Below are 18,076 nucleotides of genomic sequence, written 5' to 3' on the forward strand. Positions count from 1 at the left end.
GAAGAAAAAAGGAAAACAATGGGGAGCACCAGAAAAACACTTGTGTCTCTTTCCACCATTGTATTCTTTCCCTCTCTTCTGCTTCCCAATGGGGGAAGGGAAAGACTTGGAAAGGGAGCCACCTCCTGGGAAACCTGGATTAAACCTGAGTGACTGGCTTTACCTGGAGGGAAGATAAAGTCTGTGGTCCAACCCATTTGGCATAAACTGGATTTTCAGGGCCATAATGCCTGTAGGCAAAGTTTTTATTGGTCACCAACTGACTTTCTCTCCGAATACCTTTCTGTCTCTTTTCTCTTTTATTTTGAGTGGGAAAGACAGATAATGCACAAATGAACAAATATGTAAGATATCAGGATAAGGACTACAAAGAAAAAGAGAACAGAGTAAAGACGCAATTTTTCAATAGGGTAGTCAGGGATGCTTCTAGACATCTATCATGCTGCCTTCAGGGTCTTAAAAATTCTCTCCAAGCTTGACCTCCAACTCCAATTGTTTCCTTCCTTTAGGCCACAATCAAAAATCTAATATTCTAAGAACTGTGCTTAGCTGCACTATGCTAAGTGTGAATCTGATTAAAGCAATTCCCATTAAGTTGTGAAAGAAACTTAACTCTCTTAAAAGGTATATTTGCATTTTAATAGCAGTCCCTTAACACAAATTAAATTCTAATTGGTAGAATGTGTGAGAATTACTTTCTGTGGGAAGAGGAAGGAGGGAGAGTTAATCCTTGAGTCTCTAAATTTGAAAGAGTTGCTACTCTCAGAGCCTCTAGATTCACACATTCCAGTCACTTCAACACAATGCAATTTTGTTTCTCTTCCTGAAGCTAATTTCTCCGAAAAGCTTTTCAGATTAAATCAATGAGCATTTTGTACTCATCTTCCTTGACCACTCTGCACTTCCTCTGTCTTGAAACGCTGTCTTCTCTAACAGGAAATTTAGATTTACTTCTCTCTGGATGCTCTTTCTGAAGTTTCTACCACAGGACCACCTCCTTTGCTTGCTTCCAAACATCAGTGTTGCCTAGGATCCAGCCTTGGTTCTTGGTCCTCTTGCTGTGCACAGTGGCCTGAGGCTCTCTCCACTCCCATGGCTTCAGTTACCATTCAGTCATTCATCCATTCCATGCATAGTTATTGTGCATCTACAGTGTGCCAAACTCTGTTTTAAGCAATGGGGATATAGCGGTGAATAAAACCAGAGAGTCTCTGTCCTCACTGAATTTGTTACAGTTGAGTGGGAAAGACAGATAATGCACAAATGAACAAATATGTAAGATATTGGGATAAGGACTGTGAGGAGAAAGAGAGCAGAGTAAGGATGCAATTTTTCAATAGGGTGGTTGAGGGTGTTTCTTGGGGAGATGGAGCTTAAGCAGAGTATGAATGAAGTGTGAGATCTACATGCTTGTAAGGCTCAAATTTGTCTCTTGAACTTCAGATCCTTATATCTAAATACCTTTTGGACATCTCAGTTGGATGTCCCCTCAGGCACCTGAAACTTAATATGCCTGAGAATGAACTCATTATCTTCACTCTCCCCCTTTCTCTTTATTCTGTGTCCATGTTTTCCTTTCCTAGCTACTAAAACAAATGCCACACAATGGGTTAGCTTAAAAACAGGAATTTACTGGTTCTCTGTTTCCAGAGGCTAGAGGGCTTGCTTCCTCCTGGGGTTGGTAACTTTTGGCTGGCTAGAAACCTTTGGGGTTACTGGCTTTTCTGTCATATGGAAATGCACATGGTGATGTCTTCTCCTTTCTCCTCCGGGTTCTGTTGCTTTCTGGCTTCTGGCTGCTCCCTGTGGCTTCTCTTCCCTGCTCAATTTCCTTTACTTACAAGGCTTCAGCCATATTGGATTAAAGCCCACCCTTTTTCAGTTTGGGCACATCTTAACTAACACCATCTTCAAAGGTCCTATTTACAAATGGGTTCACATTGACAGGACCAGGGATTCAAACCTGAGCATAATTTTTGTGGCGGACATGATTCAATCCCCAGCAGTTCCCTGTTTCAGTAAATGCCACCACAGTCGGCTTCCCAGGGCAGGAACTTGGACATTTGTCATATCCTGGCCCTCATCTTTTGAATAGGTTTTATATTTGGAGAAATTCTGACAGTATGTGTAACCTCCACTCCACCCTGCCTATGCAGAAATAAGAACTCAAATTCCCAGGCTCCTTTGCACCTTTGATACAGGAATGCCAACCAGGTGCTCTCATGAAAAACTTAGATTTGGAAGTGAGCAATGTGAATAAACAGATGTTGGCGCTGCCAGAGAATTTCAGGCACAGGAAGGTTTAAGACCTAATGCAGAAGTGGCATTGGAGGCACTTGCTTTAAAACCAAGTTGCTGGTATGTTTGGCTCAGTGGTGGCAACAGAAGCAGTTGTTGCCTTTACTGATAAAGGGTACACCAGTGATGGATTCCTTATCTTGACAGTTTTGTGGCATGGTTTGGGCATCGTTCCTAGGAGCTTAGCCTTGAATGTTTCTTCAGCTGTCCCAACAATTCTGTGAACCACTTAGTATCCTTTAATAAATTGGTGTTTGGTAGAACTGGCCAGAATGAAATATATCATTTGCAATTAAGAATACTAATTGATACAGGAGTCATCTTCAACCTTCTCTGCTCCCTCTATCCCACAGCCAATAGAATTTACAGGACAAGATGGGCAGTCTCTACTTTGTTCCATTCCCACTTTCACTTTCTCACTTTAGACCATATCATCTATTATCTGAATTACTGCAACACTGCCATAATTAGTTGCCCACTTGCCTCCAATTTTGACCTTTCCATCATACTAGCCATAATGGTCTTTCTAAAATGCAGATATGATTATATCACTCTTTGACTTAAAACCCTTTAGCCGTTTACTACTACCTTCAGAATAAAGTGTTTTCTAGGATCAAGTCCACAGTCCTTAGCATAGGCTACTGGGATCTGCTCCTCTTTGACCTTTCCAGCTCATCTGGACCATGCCTTCTTCTCACACTCATGTTTCAGTCACACTTGTTTGCCTGCTCTGCACCACCAGCAATGACATCCTCTGGGATCCTGTTAGAAATGAAGAATCTCAACCTTACTATAGACTTAGTGAATCATAATCTGCATTTTAACAAGATCCTTTGGTGATTTGTGACCCTGGTATTTTTTTTTTTTAAAGTGTCCCAGATGATTATAATGTGACAAAAAATTTAGAACTGCTGTAATAGATGTTTTGAGGGCAGGGATTATATCCCAAAAGCCAACCACAGGGCCAGGTACATGGGCTGTATTAGTGAATAGTTGTTACTCCTAGTTTCTCCAGATTATGTAATCAGGTTTGCATATACTATCTGACCTTTTACCCAACCCTTCTCACAGCCCATTCATTTCATTACAACAAAGAGCCATTTCTTATGGAAAGAATTCAGGCTGGCATTTGAAACACATCTCTAATCACCTCCTGTGTTTAATTCTTAAGCCAGTTTGATAGTGATTTAAGGAAGCAGATTTACATATTTGGTTGCTAGTAGGCACGTTATTTTGAAACACTGTCTCCACACGTCAGTTCAACACAAAGCAAAGACACTAATTCTTTTGTTTTTGTTTTGTTTTTTAGAGAAATTATAGGTTTGCAGAAGATTCATACATAAAATATAGAGTCCCCATTTGCCATGCTATTATTAACACCTTGTATTAGTGTGGTACATTTGTTAACAATTCATGAAAGAACATTTTTATAATTTTATTATTGACTGTAGTCCATTGTTTACAATAGTGTTCACTATTTGAGTTGTACTTGTTCTGTGTTTTTTTTCAGTTCTATGTTTATTTTAAAAAATTTTTTCTGATAACATACAACTTAAAAATTTCCCTTTTAACGATATTCAAATATATAATTCAGTGCTCTTAATTATGTTCTCAATGCTGTGCTACCATCACCACCTTCCATTACCAGACTTTCTGATCAACCCAATAATTATTTGTTTATAAACCTGTTGGGTCCTGGAATTTCACAGCAGTGAGGAAGTTGATGAGATCAACACAACTGTATAACCAATGAATTTTCCGCAAGTTACCCACAGTTTTATGTGGAAGTTTAAGAAAACATTTTGGGAAATTTTCTTAAATTTATATACTATTTTTAAAAAATTTAAAGTGATTTCTTTAACAGAAAAACCTCTTAATAACATCTTACATTTATATAGTATTTTGTATTTTAGAGGTAATTTCATATTCATGATGTCATTTGCAGATATCACCATTTTATAGATGGGGAAATTGAGGCCCAGAAAATTTGTATAACTTTCCCCAAATAAAATACCAAGCTAGATACAAAGGCAGAGCACCACCCAAATTTCCTGATTACAAATTGAATGCCATTTTTATTTTCACTTTTTATGTGGATCCTACATTTTCTAGGTACTCCTGTTTGATTTTTTCAGCCAAGAAGGTGAACTCCAGATGAAATAAACTGACTAGATGGATCTGGGCTCAAAGCCAGCCTCACTGCCTCCTAGTGGTGACCTTGGGCAGTGGATATAGCCATTAAGAGCAAAGATTATAGCATCAGACTGCTTGAGCTTATTGTACCGGCTCTTCCAATTGCTCACTGTATGACCCCAAGCAAGTGCCACAGTTTGATAGTCTCTGAAATAAGGATAATAATGGGACCTACTTCATAGGTCCTTTATGCTGTATAAGTAGGTACTATTGTAAAGCACTTAGAATCATGCCTGGGCACAAGATAAATGAGACATAAATCTTTTAAAAATAAAAATCTGGTTTAATCCCATTATTTTATACCTAAAATTGTTTTCTAAATCATATATTGTGATTGCCCAAACTCAGTTTTCAGTAAATATCTTTTAATGGACATCCATTGTGCATAAAGTTATGGAAAAGAAATATTGTAATTCGTAGGCTTCTTTCTGTCCCTGAGGAGTTTACAGTCTAAAGAGAGAAAATGAAAGTACATTGAAAAGCCCCAAAACTTGACTTGAGGAAAAAGACAACTTCAGGCATAAATTTATATGGATGAAAGGATGCAGTAGCAGCATATTGCTAACAAACACTACAAAATCCACACATTCTAGAGCAAGTTTCTTGTTTTGTTACTGTAGCAGGTCCGCGGAAGGAGACAAAAGACCCTCTCTGTAACTGGTAGATTTCTAAAGCACAGTTTTCTTTTCAGAGAATTATATGTTCCATCCAACAACTTTCTTTCTTAAGCCTTGCATCTTAAAACTTCAGTGGGTTTTTCAGGATCTGGGAGAATGTGGAGAGGAAAGAAGTATTATTCCCTTTTCATTGCAGGGACACTCAGAGCCACAGCTTGGCTCAATCCCTCCCTTCTGTCTTGAGGAAAACTGTTTGGGTACCAAAAGCTTGAAATATGGCCAGCAATGAAAGTTTTCATCCACCCAAAGATTTTGTCCCTTATATTCAAAGTGAGAGAGACCATGCCCCAGTTGCTGTAGGTAGCCCTGATGCCAAGTCAATTAGCAGGATTTCTACAGCATCAAACCACTGTTAATTTCCCTCTAGAAAAGAAAATTGGCAATTGAGGTTAATTTCCTTTCATTTCTGTAACCACTTGTAATTAACATCATCCATTCTGAGGATTGCTGGGTAGGATATATGCCTGTGGTTTGGAATGATTTGTGCTAAGTTAGCTGGCATATTTAGAGACTGTGTGTGGGTTGTGGTCTAAATATTTCCATGCTGTATCAATTGAATTAACTAAATAGGATGACTTTGCATAAAAGATAAAGATACAGGTCAGTGATACTATGTGGTACCACCTAATTTAGGTGCTGTAATGTGTTGCAAAAAGCTTGAAGCAAAACTTGAAAACCAAAGAAGCAAATCAATATTGTTATTGCTATTCTAAAATTAAAAGTACTATGACGTTAACCAGGTAGAATCTTAAACATCATAATTGTCTTAGTCCCATATTTCTGAAACAGCTTAATCTATAGTTGTCGAAAAGAGACCCTTAAAAGTGTCTTTATACTTAAAACATTAAAATACAATTGTCTTCATATTTTAACATGAGTGTGACAAGATGAGTGCCTTGTCATATCCATCTTAAATTTTGTCCACACCAGTTAAATAATTTAGGTGTTATCTAAATATAGAGGGAGTTCTGTCCAAATGTCTGTTTGCTAGAAGATTCTGTGACAGAAAATTCAGATCCATGGATGCTATTAGCATTTATAAATTAATTTTCCTATAGCCTCAAAAATCAAAGGTTAAGAATTGCATTTGCAGCATCATCTACAGCTTGGTTTCTTACAGCCCTATTTAATATTTGTAAATATAACAGCTTAGATGTCTCTCTAATACAGGGCTATATATATGAAACAGAGGGTATATTTCTGTTTGTATAATTGAAGAAGTGCCCATGTTTGCTTAGGGCTCTAAATTTAGATTCATGCCCCTGAATTTAGGTTTTGTGTCCTTTCTGCTGAAGAATCCTCACTGAATGTTGACTCAAACAGAGCAAGAATGGACTTCTTAAAAACTCTTTTAAAATCTTCCCCAATAAATAGGTAGAGTGTGGGAGAAAAGACAGTGTTAAAAGAAGTAGTTATCACTGTAAGTATCAGAATAAACTGTAAAAATAGTGACTGGTTTTTAGTGAGAATTAAACCCTGGTATATATGGTAGGGCATCCAACACACAAAGAAAGAGATAATGGCAGTCAACATGACTTTGAAGGGCTTACTGGATTTAACCAGACCCCTCTCTTTCATCTTGTGGGCAGCTCTTCCATAGCAAAAGGTGATGATGAAGAAAGGCAGAAGAAAACCTAGCACGAAGCGGCTGGTGAAACAGGCTACATGAATCCACTTCCTTAACGCTTGCATCTCTTTGCTTTCCCAGTTAGTAGACAAAACATAGTTATTCCGACAGGTCACTGTTCCTTTATGGTCATCATGTGTCTCCCTGAACAACAAATAGGGTATGCTAAGGGCAGTGGCAGAAATCCAGACTCCCAGGATGATGCTGGAAGCCCAGCGTGGGGTTCGGTGTCGCTGTGACCACACCGGGTGAAGAGTGAGAAGGTAACGATCAAGACTGATGGCCGAGAGGAAGAAAACAGAGGCGAACATCCCCAGCGATAAAGTTCCATTGAAGACTTTGCACATAGCTGTTCCAAAGCTCCAGTGATTGTCTTGAAGGTAGGAGGTGGCCATAAATGGCAGAATCAATGTTGAAATGAAATATGAAAGAATGAGATGAAAAAACAAGAGAGTATTGACAGTCTTTTTCATTTTGAATTTTAGCACCCATAGATAGAGGCCATTGGTGATGGTACCAATTATAAATGATACGAATAAAGGAAGGGTAATGATTGGCTTGGTTTTTGAGGCAGGAGCTGGAAAGCGAGTGCTATTTCTTACTAAAGTAGAGGCATTGATCAGGTAATCAGTAGAGTTGATCAGATCCATAATTACCTGTGAAGTGACAAACAGTGACAAGAACAAAAAAGAAGCAAAAGAAAAGGTTAAATGTAGAGACTGAAATGAAAAATTTTGCATTGTAATAGCCAAAATGACAATATTTTAACAATGACAAACATATTTCTATAATAGCACAAATCAAATAATATTTTTTCTAAGGCCCATATTTTTGTGTTGTATGAGGAGTTAAGATCAGATCAATTTGAACATCAGAAATGGAAATACTGCAGGTGAAATGAAATAAATGTGAAAGAAATAAAGTTTGGGATATTTTGACAAATTTTAAGCAATTAACTTAGATGGCTACAAGTCATCTATTTAGACATTAATCGGAAGTATGAGCTTTCTTGATGGGCAAACTTCTCAATAATAAAGCAATGTAGAATCAGTTTTATTTGACTAAGACTTGCTTGGTGCAAATGCTGCTAATTTGAATAACAAAAATAACAGTATATGTTGCAAATTAATATAGGAATCTATAATTAGATTTTTCATGTGAGCTAAAAATATATAGTAAATGCTATTATATGATATTCTAATACTCAGCACCTAACAGTAAGAACTGGTCTTCATAATGGGAGTCCTAGGCCATTATAACATTGTGAACTGCTTTCAGAATCGTCAATGAAGAGGAAAGTATATTGTAGAGTATAGTAGTAGTTCTTCCTTACTTGGGGGGGAAAGGACACATAGAGAAGTCAAGGAATATGGCAGAAGCTTTATATAAAATCATCTGTTTTACTTCTCGAAAAGTCTATAAGGCAAATATGTAAACCAAGGAAAAAATGAGGCTTAGAAGGGTTACATTTCTCATCCATCAACATCCTCATCATGCCTCACTTATGGCAGGTGGGGAACTCCACAACTGTTTTATTACTTCTTTGAAAATTGGTAATTTGTAGTGTTTTTGATAATTCTCCTTGAATCAGAATATTTGATCATCTAAAATATTTCATGTCTTGATTATGTTGGGTTATAGTTCCTACAGTATTGAAAACATTAACCTGAGAATGCTTTGGAAAATAGCTATGATAAGAGATATTATAACAAAGTCACCTCAACAAATTGGTTTTTGATAAATTGAATAAAGCAGTGGAATATTATTAATGATGCTTTTTTTCAGTAAGCAAAAGCATTCTAAGAATATAGAGAGAGAAGAAATAAAACCATTGCCATTTACAACTACGACTGCCTTAAGTTAGTTGCGCCATTTAAGAGAGTTGCAAAAGTTTTCACTAAAGTGGATGATAAATTGTCTTTTCTTCAGGAAAATAACTATTGTCATCTGCTCTGGGAATATAAAGCAAAGTCAGCAGGGGGTGGAATGGATAGGCAATGGCGAGTGGAAGAGTGGGAACCTCAAGAAGAGGCTGGAACCCTGAGAAGAGGGTGGAGGAGGAGGAGTGAGGAGGTCCAAATGGAAGGAGAATGGGAAAAACATGGTGGGATATTAGGAGGCCTGAAGAGGAGAAAGGGTCAATGAGATGTTCTGAGAAGCAGAAATGACACAGGGGATTTAAAAACAGGAATATTTAATACTCAGTTCTAACCCATTGCTATGCTTTGGTATGGTGTAGTGCCCCTTCTCCTCATTAACCCAGAACTGGCTTGTGTTGGCAGTTGCTCTGGGTATTCAAAAGAGGGCTTGTGTTCCTGCTTGAGCTGGAGTGGGATGGAGAGAAGAGGCCAACAGCAGAAGGCAAGAAGAGACTAACATGGTGAATATGATGAAAGCTGGGTATAATAGACAAGCAGAAACACAAACCTTTGCAGAATTTCTGATACTGTGTATGTATGATTTCTTTGTGTGTGTATCTGTGGTGTTGTGTGTGGTTGTATTTGTGGTCTCTCTCTACGTGTGTATCTGAGGTGCCTTTGTGTTTGTGTGTCTGTATCTGCGTGTGGTCCCTGTGTGTATGGTATCTGTGTGTGTGTATGTTTATCTGTGGAGAATGTGTTTGTGTATTGATTGTACATCTGTGGTATGTGTGTGGGGGGTCTTTTTGTACATGTGAATATGAGAAACTAGGTACTTCAATTATAGGGAAGATTTTTCTATTTAAATTGTGTGGCTGAGCTCTAGAAAGGCATCTGAATGTAATGCAGGGCTTAAGCACAAGCAAAGTAAAATAGGGTTATATATGGGAACTCTGTATTTTATGCATGAATTTTCTGTAACTCTCCAGCTTCTCTATTTAAAAAAAAAAAGTTTAGAAAAAGCAAAGTAAACCTTTTCCTGTCAATGTTGGGAGAAGTTCTGAATATCATATAAGGTTTCCTAGGAACTTTGATTTATTGCATATAACCAGGAGATTTCCTTATCCTTAAGACCTTTAAAAATGATTTTAAAGTACTTGAGTATAAAGCAGTAGGTCAGGGCTCAGCACAAACCTGAACTTGGATCCCACCTCTCCCACATATCAGTCATGTAATCTTGAACACTAAGCTCTTTGACCCTGTTTCACCTTCTAACCCTCAGTCAGTTTTTATGAGGACTAAATGAGTTAATGCATATAAATCACTTAGACCTCTGCATGGCACATAGTAAGTGTTCAATAAATTTTTGCCTACTATTTTTTTCAATTTGTTATAATGTTTTAAGGCCAGTAGGAGCCTCATTTTGCCCTTTTAATGCTACAGGCCATGTGTTTTCCTTCCCAAAGCATCTCTACTGTATTCTAGAGTATCATCTACTCCCCAGGGCTTTCTGAAAAATCTAAACATCTATCTATCAGGCAGAAGCTCTCAGATTTATTTTGAGGCCTTGCTATAGTGATACTTTTGGCACAAGTGGCTTTCAGGAAGACCTTACCTTGTTTTGGGGATGTCGAGCTGGTGTGGGGGCCATAGGAACCTCTGGACGCTGATCTGGAGTCAGCCTAGAGCATCTATTCAGATGACAGCACTAGGATAAACTTGGTGGCCCAGGACATCTTACCTCAGAGTTTTATCTTCATGCCAGATGGCCTTGGGCAGGCCAAAGGAATTCTATATCAGGAATCTTCTCTCTAGGAACAGAGGCAAAATCAGTGACACTGTTGCAGTTTTCTGCCTTTCTTCTTGCTAATGTTACCTCAAACTTGAACCTATTGTTTAAATGTAGAGTGAGAGGTCTTCTTGCTTTCTCTCGGTTCCTATTTCTGTGGAATGTACTGCTACAGAGGTGGAGTTAGAGACATGGTACTTCTTCAAATCATTTCTCCATTTTAAGAGGGATTTTAAAAGCTCCATAAACGAAGTCATTCTAGTTAAGGTGAATAAGCTCATTTCAGGAGTTAAAACACTGATTTAAAAAAATATCTCCTTATATTTGGTCATCCAACCAGGTACCCACTCTGCCTCTAGAGTGTTCATTAGCATATGAACGGATGATTTTGGGTACATAGGGAGGTGGTAAATATCAGTTATGGAAAAAACAGAATCTGGAAATCAGCTTACTCCAATCTTACTGCAGAGAAAATGGTCAGAAAGGAAAACTTAAACACTGAGTTTCACATTAAAATAGAAACTGATTGATATTAATATTATTAGATCAGAAACATTAATATTATTTCAGAAAGATGAAGGCTGACAGGCAAAACAATCTGCATTTGTAAAATTGTTGCGAATAATTGGAAGAACATCAAGTTGGTTACCATATCCTAGAAGACAAACTCATTATAACAAAATTTTACAACACATGTAATATATTTATGAACTGTTACTGACAGAGCCCTTCATTTTTTATTTTCCCCTCTCCAATCCATCTCTGAACTTTTTAGGATCAGCCTCTGCATGGATGTCAATGCCTGATTTTCTTCTTGCTTGCTTTCCTCTTCATCTCTTTACTGCCAGTGGAGAAAATATATCAAAACCATGGTGAGGAGCCAAGGAATCAAAACCATTATTCTGTATGTTAGACTTAGAATTTTAAAGCTTTCACTGCTCAACTGTAGCCTTATTAAAACATAGGCTTAAATTTTAGTTCATAATTATTTGTGGCTGTGACCTTCAACCTAAGAACTGATTTCTGCTTCAGGATAAGGATGAGTTTTAAACTTGCTACATTTAAAAAGGGATTTCTAGACAGGTTTTCATATCCTTTGGGTTAATTCACAGATCTGGAAGCATCCTGGTTTATTATTTGGTCCAAACCACTAATTTTGGAGATTAGTAAACTGAGACACAGAGAGGTTAAACGAATAACAATAGGTTTTCACCAAGAAAAGAGCCAAGGACTCCTTACAATGCCCTATGCTAATCAATTAAAAAAGAGATTTGGACCAGGTTCTTCTTTCTCTCTCTCAATTCTCTATTTCATAACTCTACAATTAGTAAAATGCATAAATAACAAATATATTAGGGACTAGTGCTTATTTTCTACATCACCCCCCCCAAAAAAAAAACAAAAACCAACATGCACAGGGGTGAGTATCACTATTAGATAATCCAAAATTTAATTTTCCTACAACTCCAATCAGAAATACTCTCATTAGTGAATATTTTCTTTCAATAGGTAATTAAATCAATGATATTAGCTCTGTTAGGAAATACACAGAGACTGTGTTTAAAGAAGTAACTTCTCTTTTGTGGCTTTGGTGATATGGCTACATTCAGTTCACTTTTCATATTTCAAGTTAGGTCAGGTAGTTTCAAGAAAAGAACTCATGGAAATGGAAACTGTTTTATGTTGTTTCGATGCAACCACTGTATGAAATATATAGAAATATAGAAGCAGGTGGCTTTGCTTAATCAAATGCTTGAAAGTCTAGGAACTCATAAAGGCATATATATTTTAGAACTAAAGGAGCCAAGGAGATAATTTCATCTAACCCTCGATTCTACAGGTGAAGAGAAAGAGACCCATAAGATACTTAAAAATTTGTCCTAGATTCCAGTATTGGTTAATATAGGAGTTGGGCATCTCCATCTCCTAGTCTAAGAAATTTGCCAAAACATAAACTAAAAATACTAATGCACTGCTTGCTTATTTGATTGTACACAGATAATGTAGGGGAAAGAAAAACCAGGGTAGAAAGCTCAACTCTGCTACTCACTGTGTAGATAGAACTTCTCTGACTCTTAGTTTCCTCTTTTGTAAATGAAAAAACAATTACTTCTGTTGAATTACTTGTGTGAGGATCAAATGAGACTATAGGTAAAGGCTTAGGATAGTGCCTGGTGGGTGGTAAGTACTAAATAAATGATAGCTATTATTAATATTTTGAAAGTTGTAGCAGAGAACACCAGAAAGCTCAGTGGGCTGGATCAAATCTCTGAGCGATGGAATTCAGGAAACCTTTATTGAGTATTTAACATGTGCCAGACAGTGTTTGAAACTGGGGAAAGAAAAGTGAAAATTCAAAATAATTGTCCGTAGTGTTTATAGTTATTAAAGAAGATGATACTTGAACAGAATGGCTTAGGAATGTTGGGGAGAGAATATTCTAGGCCTTGGCAACAGTATGCTTAAAGGGGTAGCAAAAGAGAGCAATGCTTCATTTGTCTGAATCTGGTTCTATACTTCTCAGGATCCCTTTTCACCACCCTCCACCACCCAGCATAGTAGGGACAATAGTGCATGTGGTTTCCACCCTTCCTGGGTGGAATCACCTGGGGAGCTTCTGAAAGTGTGGCATGTTTGTCAGATTTAATTCATTCATACAGTATTTACTGTGTTGCTTACTGAATTTGAAGCACTGGGGATATACAGTAAACAAGAAGAGCTTTGTTCTCATGAAGTTTACATTCCAGTGGACAAGGTGAACAATAAATGAATAAATAAATACATAAACAAGAGAAAAATCAGCACTACCGTGCAATGCAGAGTATTCAGACATGGAAATGTGATCAGTGACTCCATGGCTATTCTAGGTGGGACAGTAGGGAGAGGCCTCTCAGTAGGTGACATTTAATGGGATTGGAATGACAGCAAGAAGCCAACCATGCAATGATCAGGATGAAGAGCATTGCCCTGGACCTAACTCTATCTTGCTCCATGTCTGTTTCCTCTCTCAACTTCCTATCTGCTCTTGCCCTCCTAAGAGGACCTTCTCATTCATTAGAATCTTGGGCTCATGACTTTCCAACTTCATTCTACAGTTTATAGCTTGGTTTCTCCTCCTGGGTAGGGTCTTTTTTTGTCAGCATTTCTGGAAACAGGAATTCAGCTTTTATTTCAGAAGACTCTTTCCTGGGATCTGTTCTCAGAAGATGGCCTTATTGGACATGATGCATCACTACAGGCCCCAGATCCTCTCCATGTCTGCAGCATTCCTGGAAGTACAGGCAGGGTGTATCTGGAGGAGAGGCAGGAGGTGAGGCTGGGAAGTTGGTCCAGATCTTGATCGTAAAAGTTCTTGGATTCAGATTCAGTACCAGGGGAGACAGGGCTGGGCTTTGGAGTACAGACTAAAAGATAGGCCTTGAAACAGGAGCAAAAGAATGAAGGCACTGGATAGATTTATTTCTCTACAAATTCAAACCCGAGGTAATCTTTTTTTTCTTTAAATCATATTTATTGAGATATATTCACATACAGTGCAATCATACAAAACAAAGCATACATTTAGTTGTTTACCATACCATTATATAGTTGTGCATTCATCACCAAAATTAATTTTTGACATTTTCATTACCACAAACACAGAAATAATAAGAATAAAAATTAAAGTGAAAAAGAACAATTAAAGTAAAAAAGAACACTGGGTGCCTGTTTTTTTTTTTCTTCCCCCATTTTTCTACTCATCCATCATGAGACAAAGGGGAATATGGTCCATATGGCTTTCCTAATCACATTGTCACCCCTCATAAGCTATAGTTTTATACAATCATCTTCAAGATTCAGGGGTTCTGGGTTGTAGTTTGATAGTTTCAGGTATTTATGGCTAGCTATTCCAATTCTTTAGAACCTAAAAAGGGTTGTCTATATTGTGCGTAAGAGTGCCCACCAGAGTGACCTCTCGGTTCCTTTGGAATCTCTCTGCCACTCACTGAAGCTTATTTCATTTCCTTTCACATCCCCTTTTGGTCAAGAAGATGTCCTCCATCCCAGGATGCTGGGTCTACAGTCCTCCCCGGGAGTCATATTCCATGTTGCCAGGGGGATTCACTCCTGTGGGTGTCAGATACCACACAGCAGGGAAGACAGTGATTTCACCTGCTAAGTTGGCTTAGCTAGAGAGAGAGGGCCACATGTGAGCAACAAAGAGGCATTCGGGAGGAGGCTCTTAGGCACAATTATAGGCAGGTCTAGTCTCTCCTTTGCAGCAACAGTCTTCCCAAGGGCAATTCCTGTGGTAGAGGGCTCAGCCCATCAAACCACCAGTCCCCTATGTCTGTGAGCACATTAGCAGCCATCGAGGTGGGGGAGCCCAACACCCCTGCATTCTCCACCAGCTCCCCAAGGGGGCTCTGCATATTTTTTTCATTGTTTTTTTTTCTTAATTAACTTTTTTTTATATCAACTATATTAAAAAAAAATTTTTAAATCATACAATAAAAAAAAAAACATTTCAAACAAACCTTAACAAGGGAGTCCAACATGTTCCTACCCTACCCCAAGAAAATAACCTAATATAGCAACATTTCTGTGAACTTGTTCCTACCATACCCATCAGAAATTAACAAACCATAGTCATTCCTGGGCATTCCCAGAACGTTAAATTTACCCATGATGGCTTATCTGTTTTTATTGGGTTATCATTCCCCCTTCATTAATTGCTCCCTATTGCTAGTTCCCCTACATTCTACATTATAAGCCATTTATTTTAGGAGTGTATTATTTAACCTCCAGGTGTTTGTGAATTTTCTAAGTCTCTGATGGTTATTGACTTCTAATTGTATTCCATTGTGGTCAGAGAATGTGCTTTGAATAATTTCAATTTTCTTAAATTTATTGAGGCTTGTTTTATGTCCCAGCATATGGTCTATTCTTGAGAAAGTTCCGTGATCACTAGAGAAGAATGTGTATCCTGGTGATTTGGGATGTAATGTTCTATATATGTCTATTAAATCAAATTCATTTATCTGATTGTTTAGGTTTTCATTTTCCTTATTGGTCTTCTGTCTGGTTGATCTATCTACAGGAGAGAGTGATGTGTTGAAGTCTCCCACAATTATTGTGGAAACATCCATTGTTTCCTTTAGTTTTGCCAGTTTTTGTCTCATGTATTTTGTGGTACCATGATTGGGTGCATAAACATTTACGATTGTTATTTCTTCTTGTTGAATTGCCCCTTTTATTAGTATGTAGTGGCCTTCTTTGTCTCTCCTAACATCCTTGCACTTAAAATCCATTTTATCCGAGATTAGTATTGCTACTCCTGCTTTCTTTTGGCTGTAGCTTGCATGAAATATTTTTTCCATCCTTTCACTTTCAATTTCTTTGTGTCCCTGTGTCTAAGATGAGTCTCTTCTTTGCGACATATTGATGGTTCATATTTTTTGATCCATTCTGCCAATCTGTATCTTTTAATTGGGGAGTTTAATCCATATACATTCTACATTATTACTGTGAAGGCATTTCTTGAATTGATCATCCTATCCTTTGGTTTATGTTTGTCAGATATTTTTTTTCCCTCTCTCTCTTACTGTCCTTTAATGAACCAATATTGAATCTCTTTAGTACTGAACTTCTCTCCATATCTCTCTCTCCTGTCTTTGTTTCTCTGTTGGTAGGGCTCCCTTTAGTATCTCAAGTAGGACAAGTCTTTTATTAGCAAAATATCTCAGCGTTTGTTTGTCTGTGAAAAATTTAAGCTCTTCCTCAAATTTGAAGGAGAGTTTTGCTGGATAAAGTATTCTTGGTTGGAAATTTTTCTCTCTCAGAATTTTAGATGTGTCATGCCATTGCCTTCTCGCCTCCATGGTGGCTGCTGAGTAGTCTCTACTTAGTCTTATGTTGTTTCCTTTGTATGTGGTGAATTGTTTTTCTCTTGCTGCTCTCAGAACTTGCTCCTTTTCGTCAGTATTTGACAGTGTGATCAGAATATGTCTTGGAGTGGGTTTATTTGGATTTATTCTATTTGGAGTTTGCTAGGCATTTATGCTTTGTGTATTTATATTGTGTAGAAGGTTTGGGAAGTTTTCCCCAACAATTTCTTTGAATATTCTTTCCAGACCTTTACCTTTCTCTTCCCCTTCTGGGACACCAATGAGTCTTACATTTGGATGTTTTATTTTATTTATCATATCCCTGAGGTCCATTTCGATTTTTTCAATTTTTTTCCCCATTCTTTCTTTTGTTCTTTCGTTTTACATTCTGTGGCCCTTGAGGTCGCTGATTCATTGTTGAGCTCCTCTAGTCTTGTACTATGAGTGTCCAGAATCTTTTTAATTTGGTCAACAGTTTCTTTTATTTCTATAAGATCATCTATTTTTTTATTTACTCTTGCAATGTCTTCTTTGTGCTCTTCTAGGGTCTTCTTCATGTCCTTTATGTCCTGTGCCATGCTCTTCTTCATGTCCTTTATATCTGGTGCCATGCTCTCGTTGTTTGTCTTTAGTTCTTTGATTAATTGCTCCAAAGACTGTCTCTCCTCTGATCTTTTGATTTGGGTGTTTGGGTATGGGTTATCCATATCATCTGTTTTTTTCATATGCTTTAAAATTTTCTGTTGTTTTTGGCCTCTTGGCATTTGCTTTACTTGATAGGGTTCTTTTAGAATATGTAGGATTATTCAAAGTCTAATCTGTAATTTGTCAAATCTACAGCTTGGTGGTGTAGACTTTCTCTAACTAACCAGCAGATGGGGTCTGCGAGTTACCTCTTCCCCTTAAGTTCAGTTCTCCCCACCTTTGTCTTTGTGGTATGTGGGGGTCTGATTCTTGTGGGGTCCAATTGCTGCACCAAGTTTGGGTGTGTTTTTGGTGCTATCCGCCCTGAATGTGGGGCGTGTGTCTGAGCAGTTAGGGAGGGAGGGCAGCTTTAATAATCAAACCTGCCAGGTGTTCCTGAAGATTTAAGGCTGTTGCAAGAGTCTAAACCTTCAGTTCAGTCTCACCACAGATTGTCTGTGCCACTGACCCACAAGTCCTTGGTATTGGCGTATGGTCCCTGGGATTTCCAAGTGGGTCTCTCTTCCAAGCTGTGCCCTTCTAGGGCCTCTGCTGAGGGAAGGTTGTGCTATGTCTCAAGTGCACGCTGTTCCTCACGGGAAGTTCTGGCCCACTGTGCCATGTAGGTGCGTTCCCAGCCTGCTGTAAGGATGGCTGAATGGGGCATGTTAATTTCCCCTTTTTCGCACAGTTCCGCCTTCCTAGCTCCAGGACAGTTAGCTGTGGGTGTGTGAAAGTCTACTGTCCATGCCTGATATTGTGGCTTGTTAGTGTGATGCTGGAAACACTTCCTGTCACGCTGGGTTTTTTGGCGCGGCTCTGAGCTGTGGTGCTGTAGCTGGGCAGGAGTGTTACCAGCCCGCCGGGAAGATGGCTGCAAGGGGCATGGTTATTTTCCCCTTTAGGTTCACCTCTGCCTTCCTTGCTCTGAGACAATTAGCAGCGGGTGCACAAAAGGCTATCTTCCATGCCAGATATTGAGGCGTACCCGCAGCCTGTTCCTGCCGCACTTTACTTTGCAGTTCTCGCTGCCATATCTGCAGCTGCTTTTGGGTTTTCTAAAAAAGAACTAGTCCGCCTCC

The 18,076-nt window shown here is 38.4% G+C and overlaps 2 protein-coding genes across 3 annotated transcripts in view; one reads left to right on the forward strand and one right to left on the reverse strand.

Moving 5' to 3' along the window:
- Nucleotides 1–18,076, forward strand: part of NUBPL (nucleotide binding protein like) — a 626,527-nt gene that overhangs the window by 29,389 nt on the left and 579,062 nt on the right. The window lies entirely within an intron of this gene.
- GPR33 (G protein-coupled receptor 33) lies at nucleotides 6,423–7,445 on the reverse strand. The gene has a single exon (XM_037835184.1). The coding sequence runs from the start codon at nucleotides 7,443–7,445 to the stop codon at nucleotides 6,423–6,425; it is 1,023 nt and encodes a 340-aa protein (XP_037691112.1).

Source organism: Choloepus didactylus, chromosome 4 (assembly GCF_015220235.1).
Source record: "Choloepus didactylus isolate mChoDid1 chromosome 4, mChoDid1.pri, whole genome shotgun sequence".
Taxonomy (NCBI): Eukaryota; Metazoa; Chordata; class Mammalia; order Pilosa; family Megalonychidae; genus Choloepus; species Choloepus didactylus.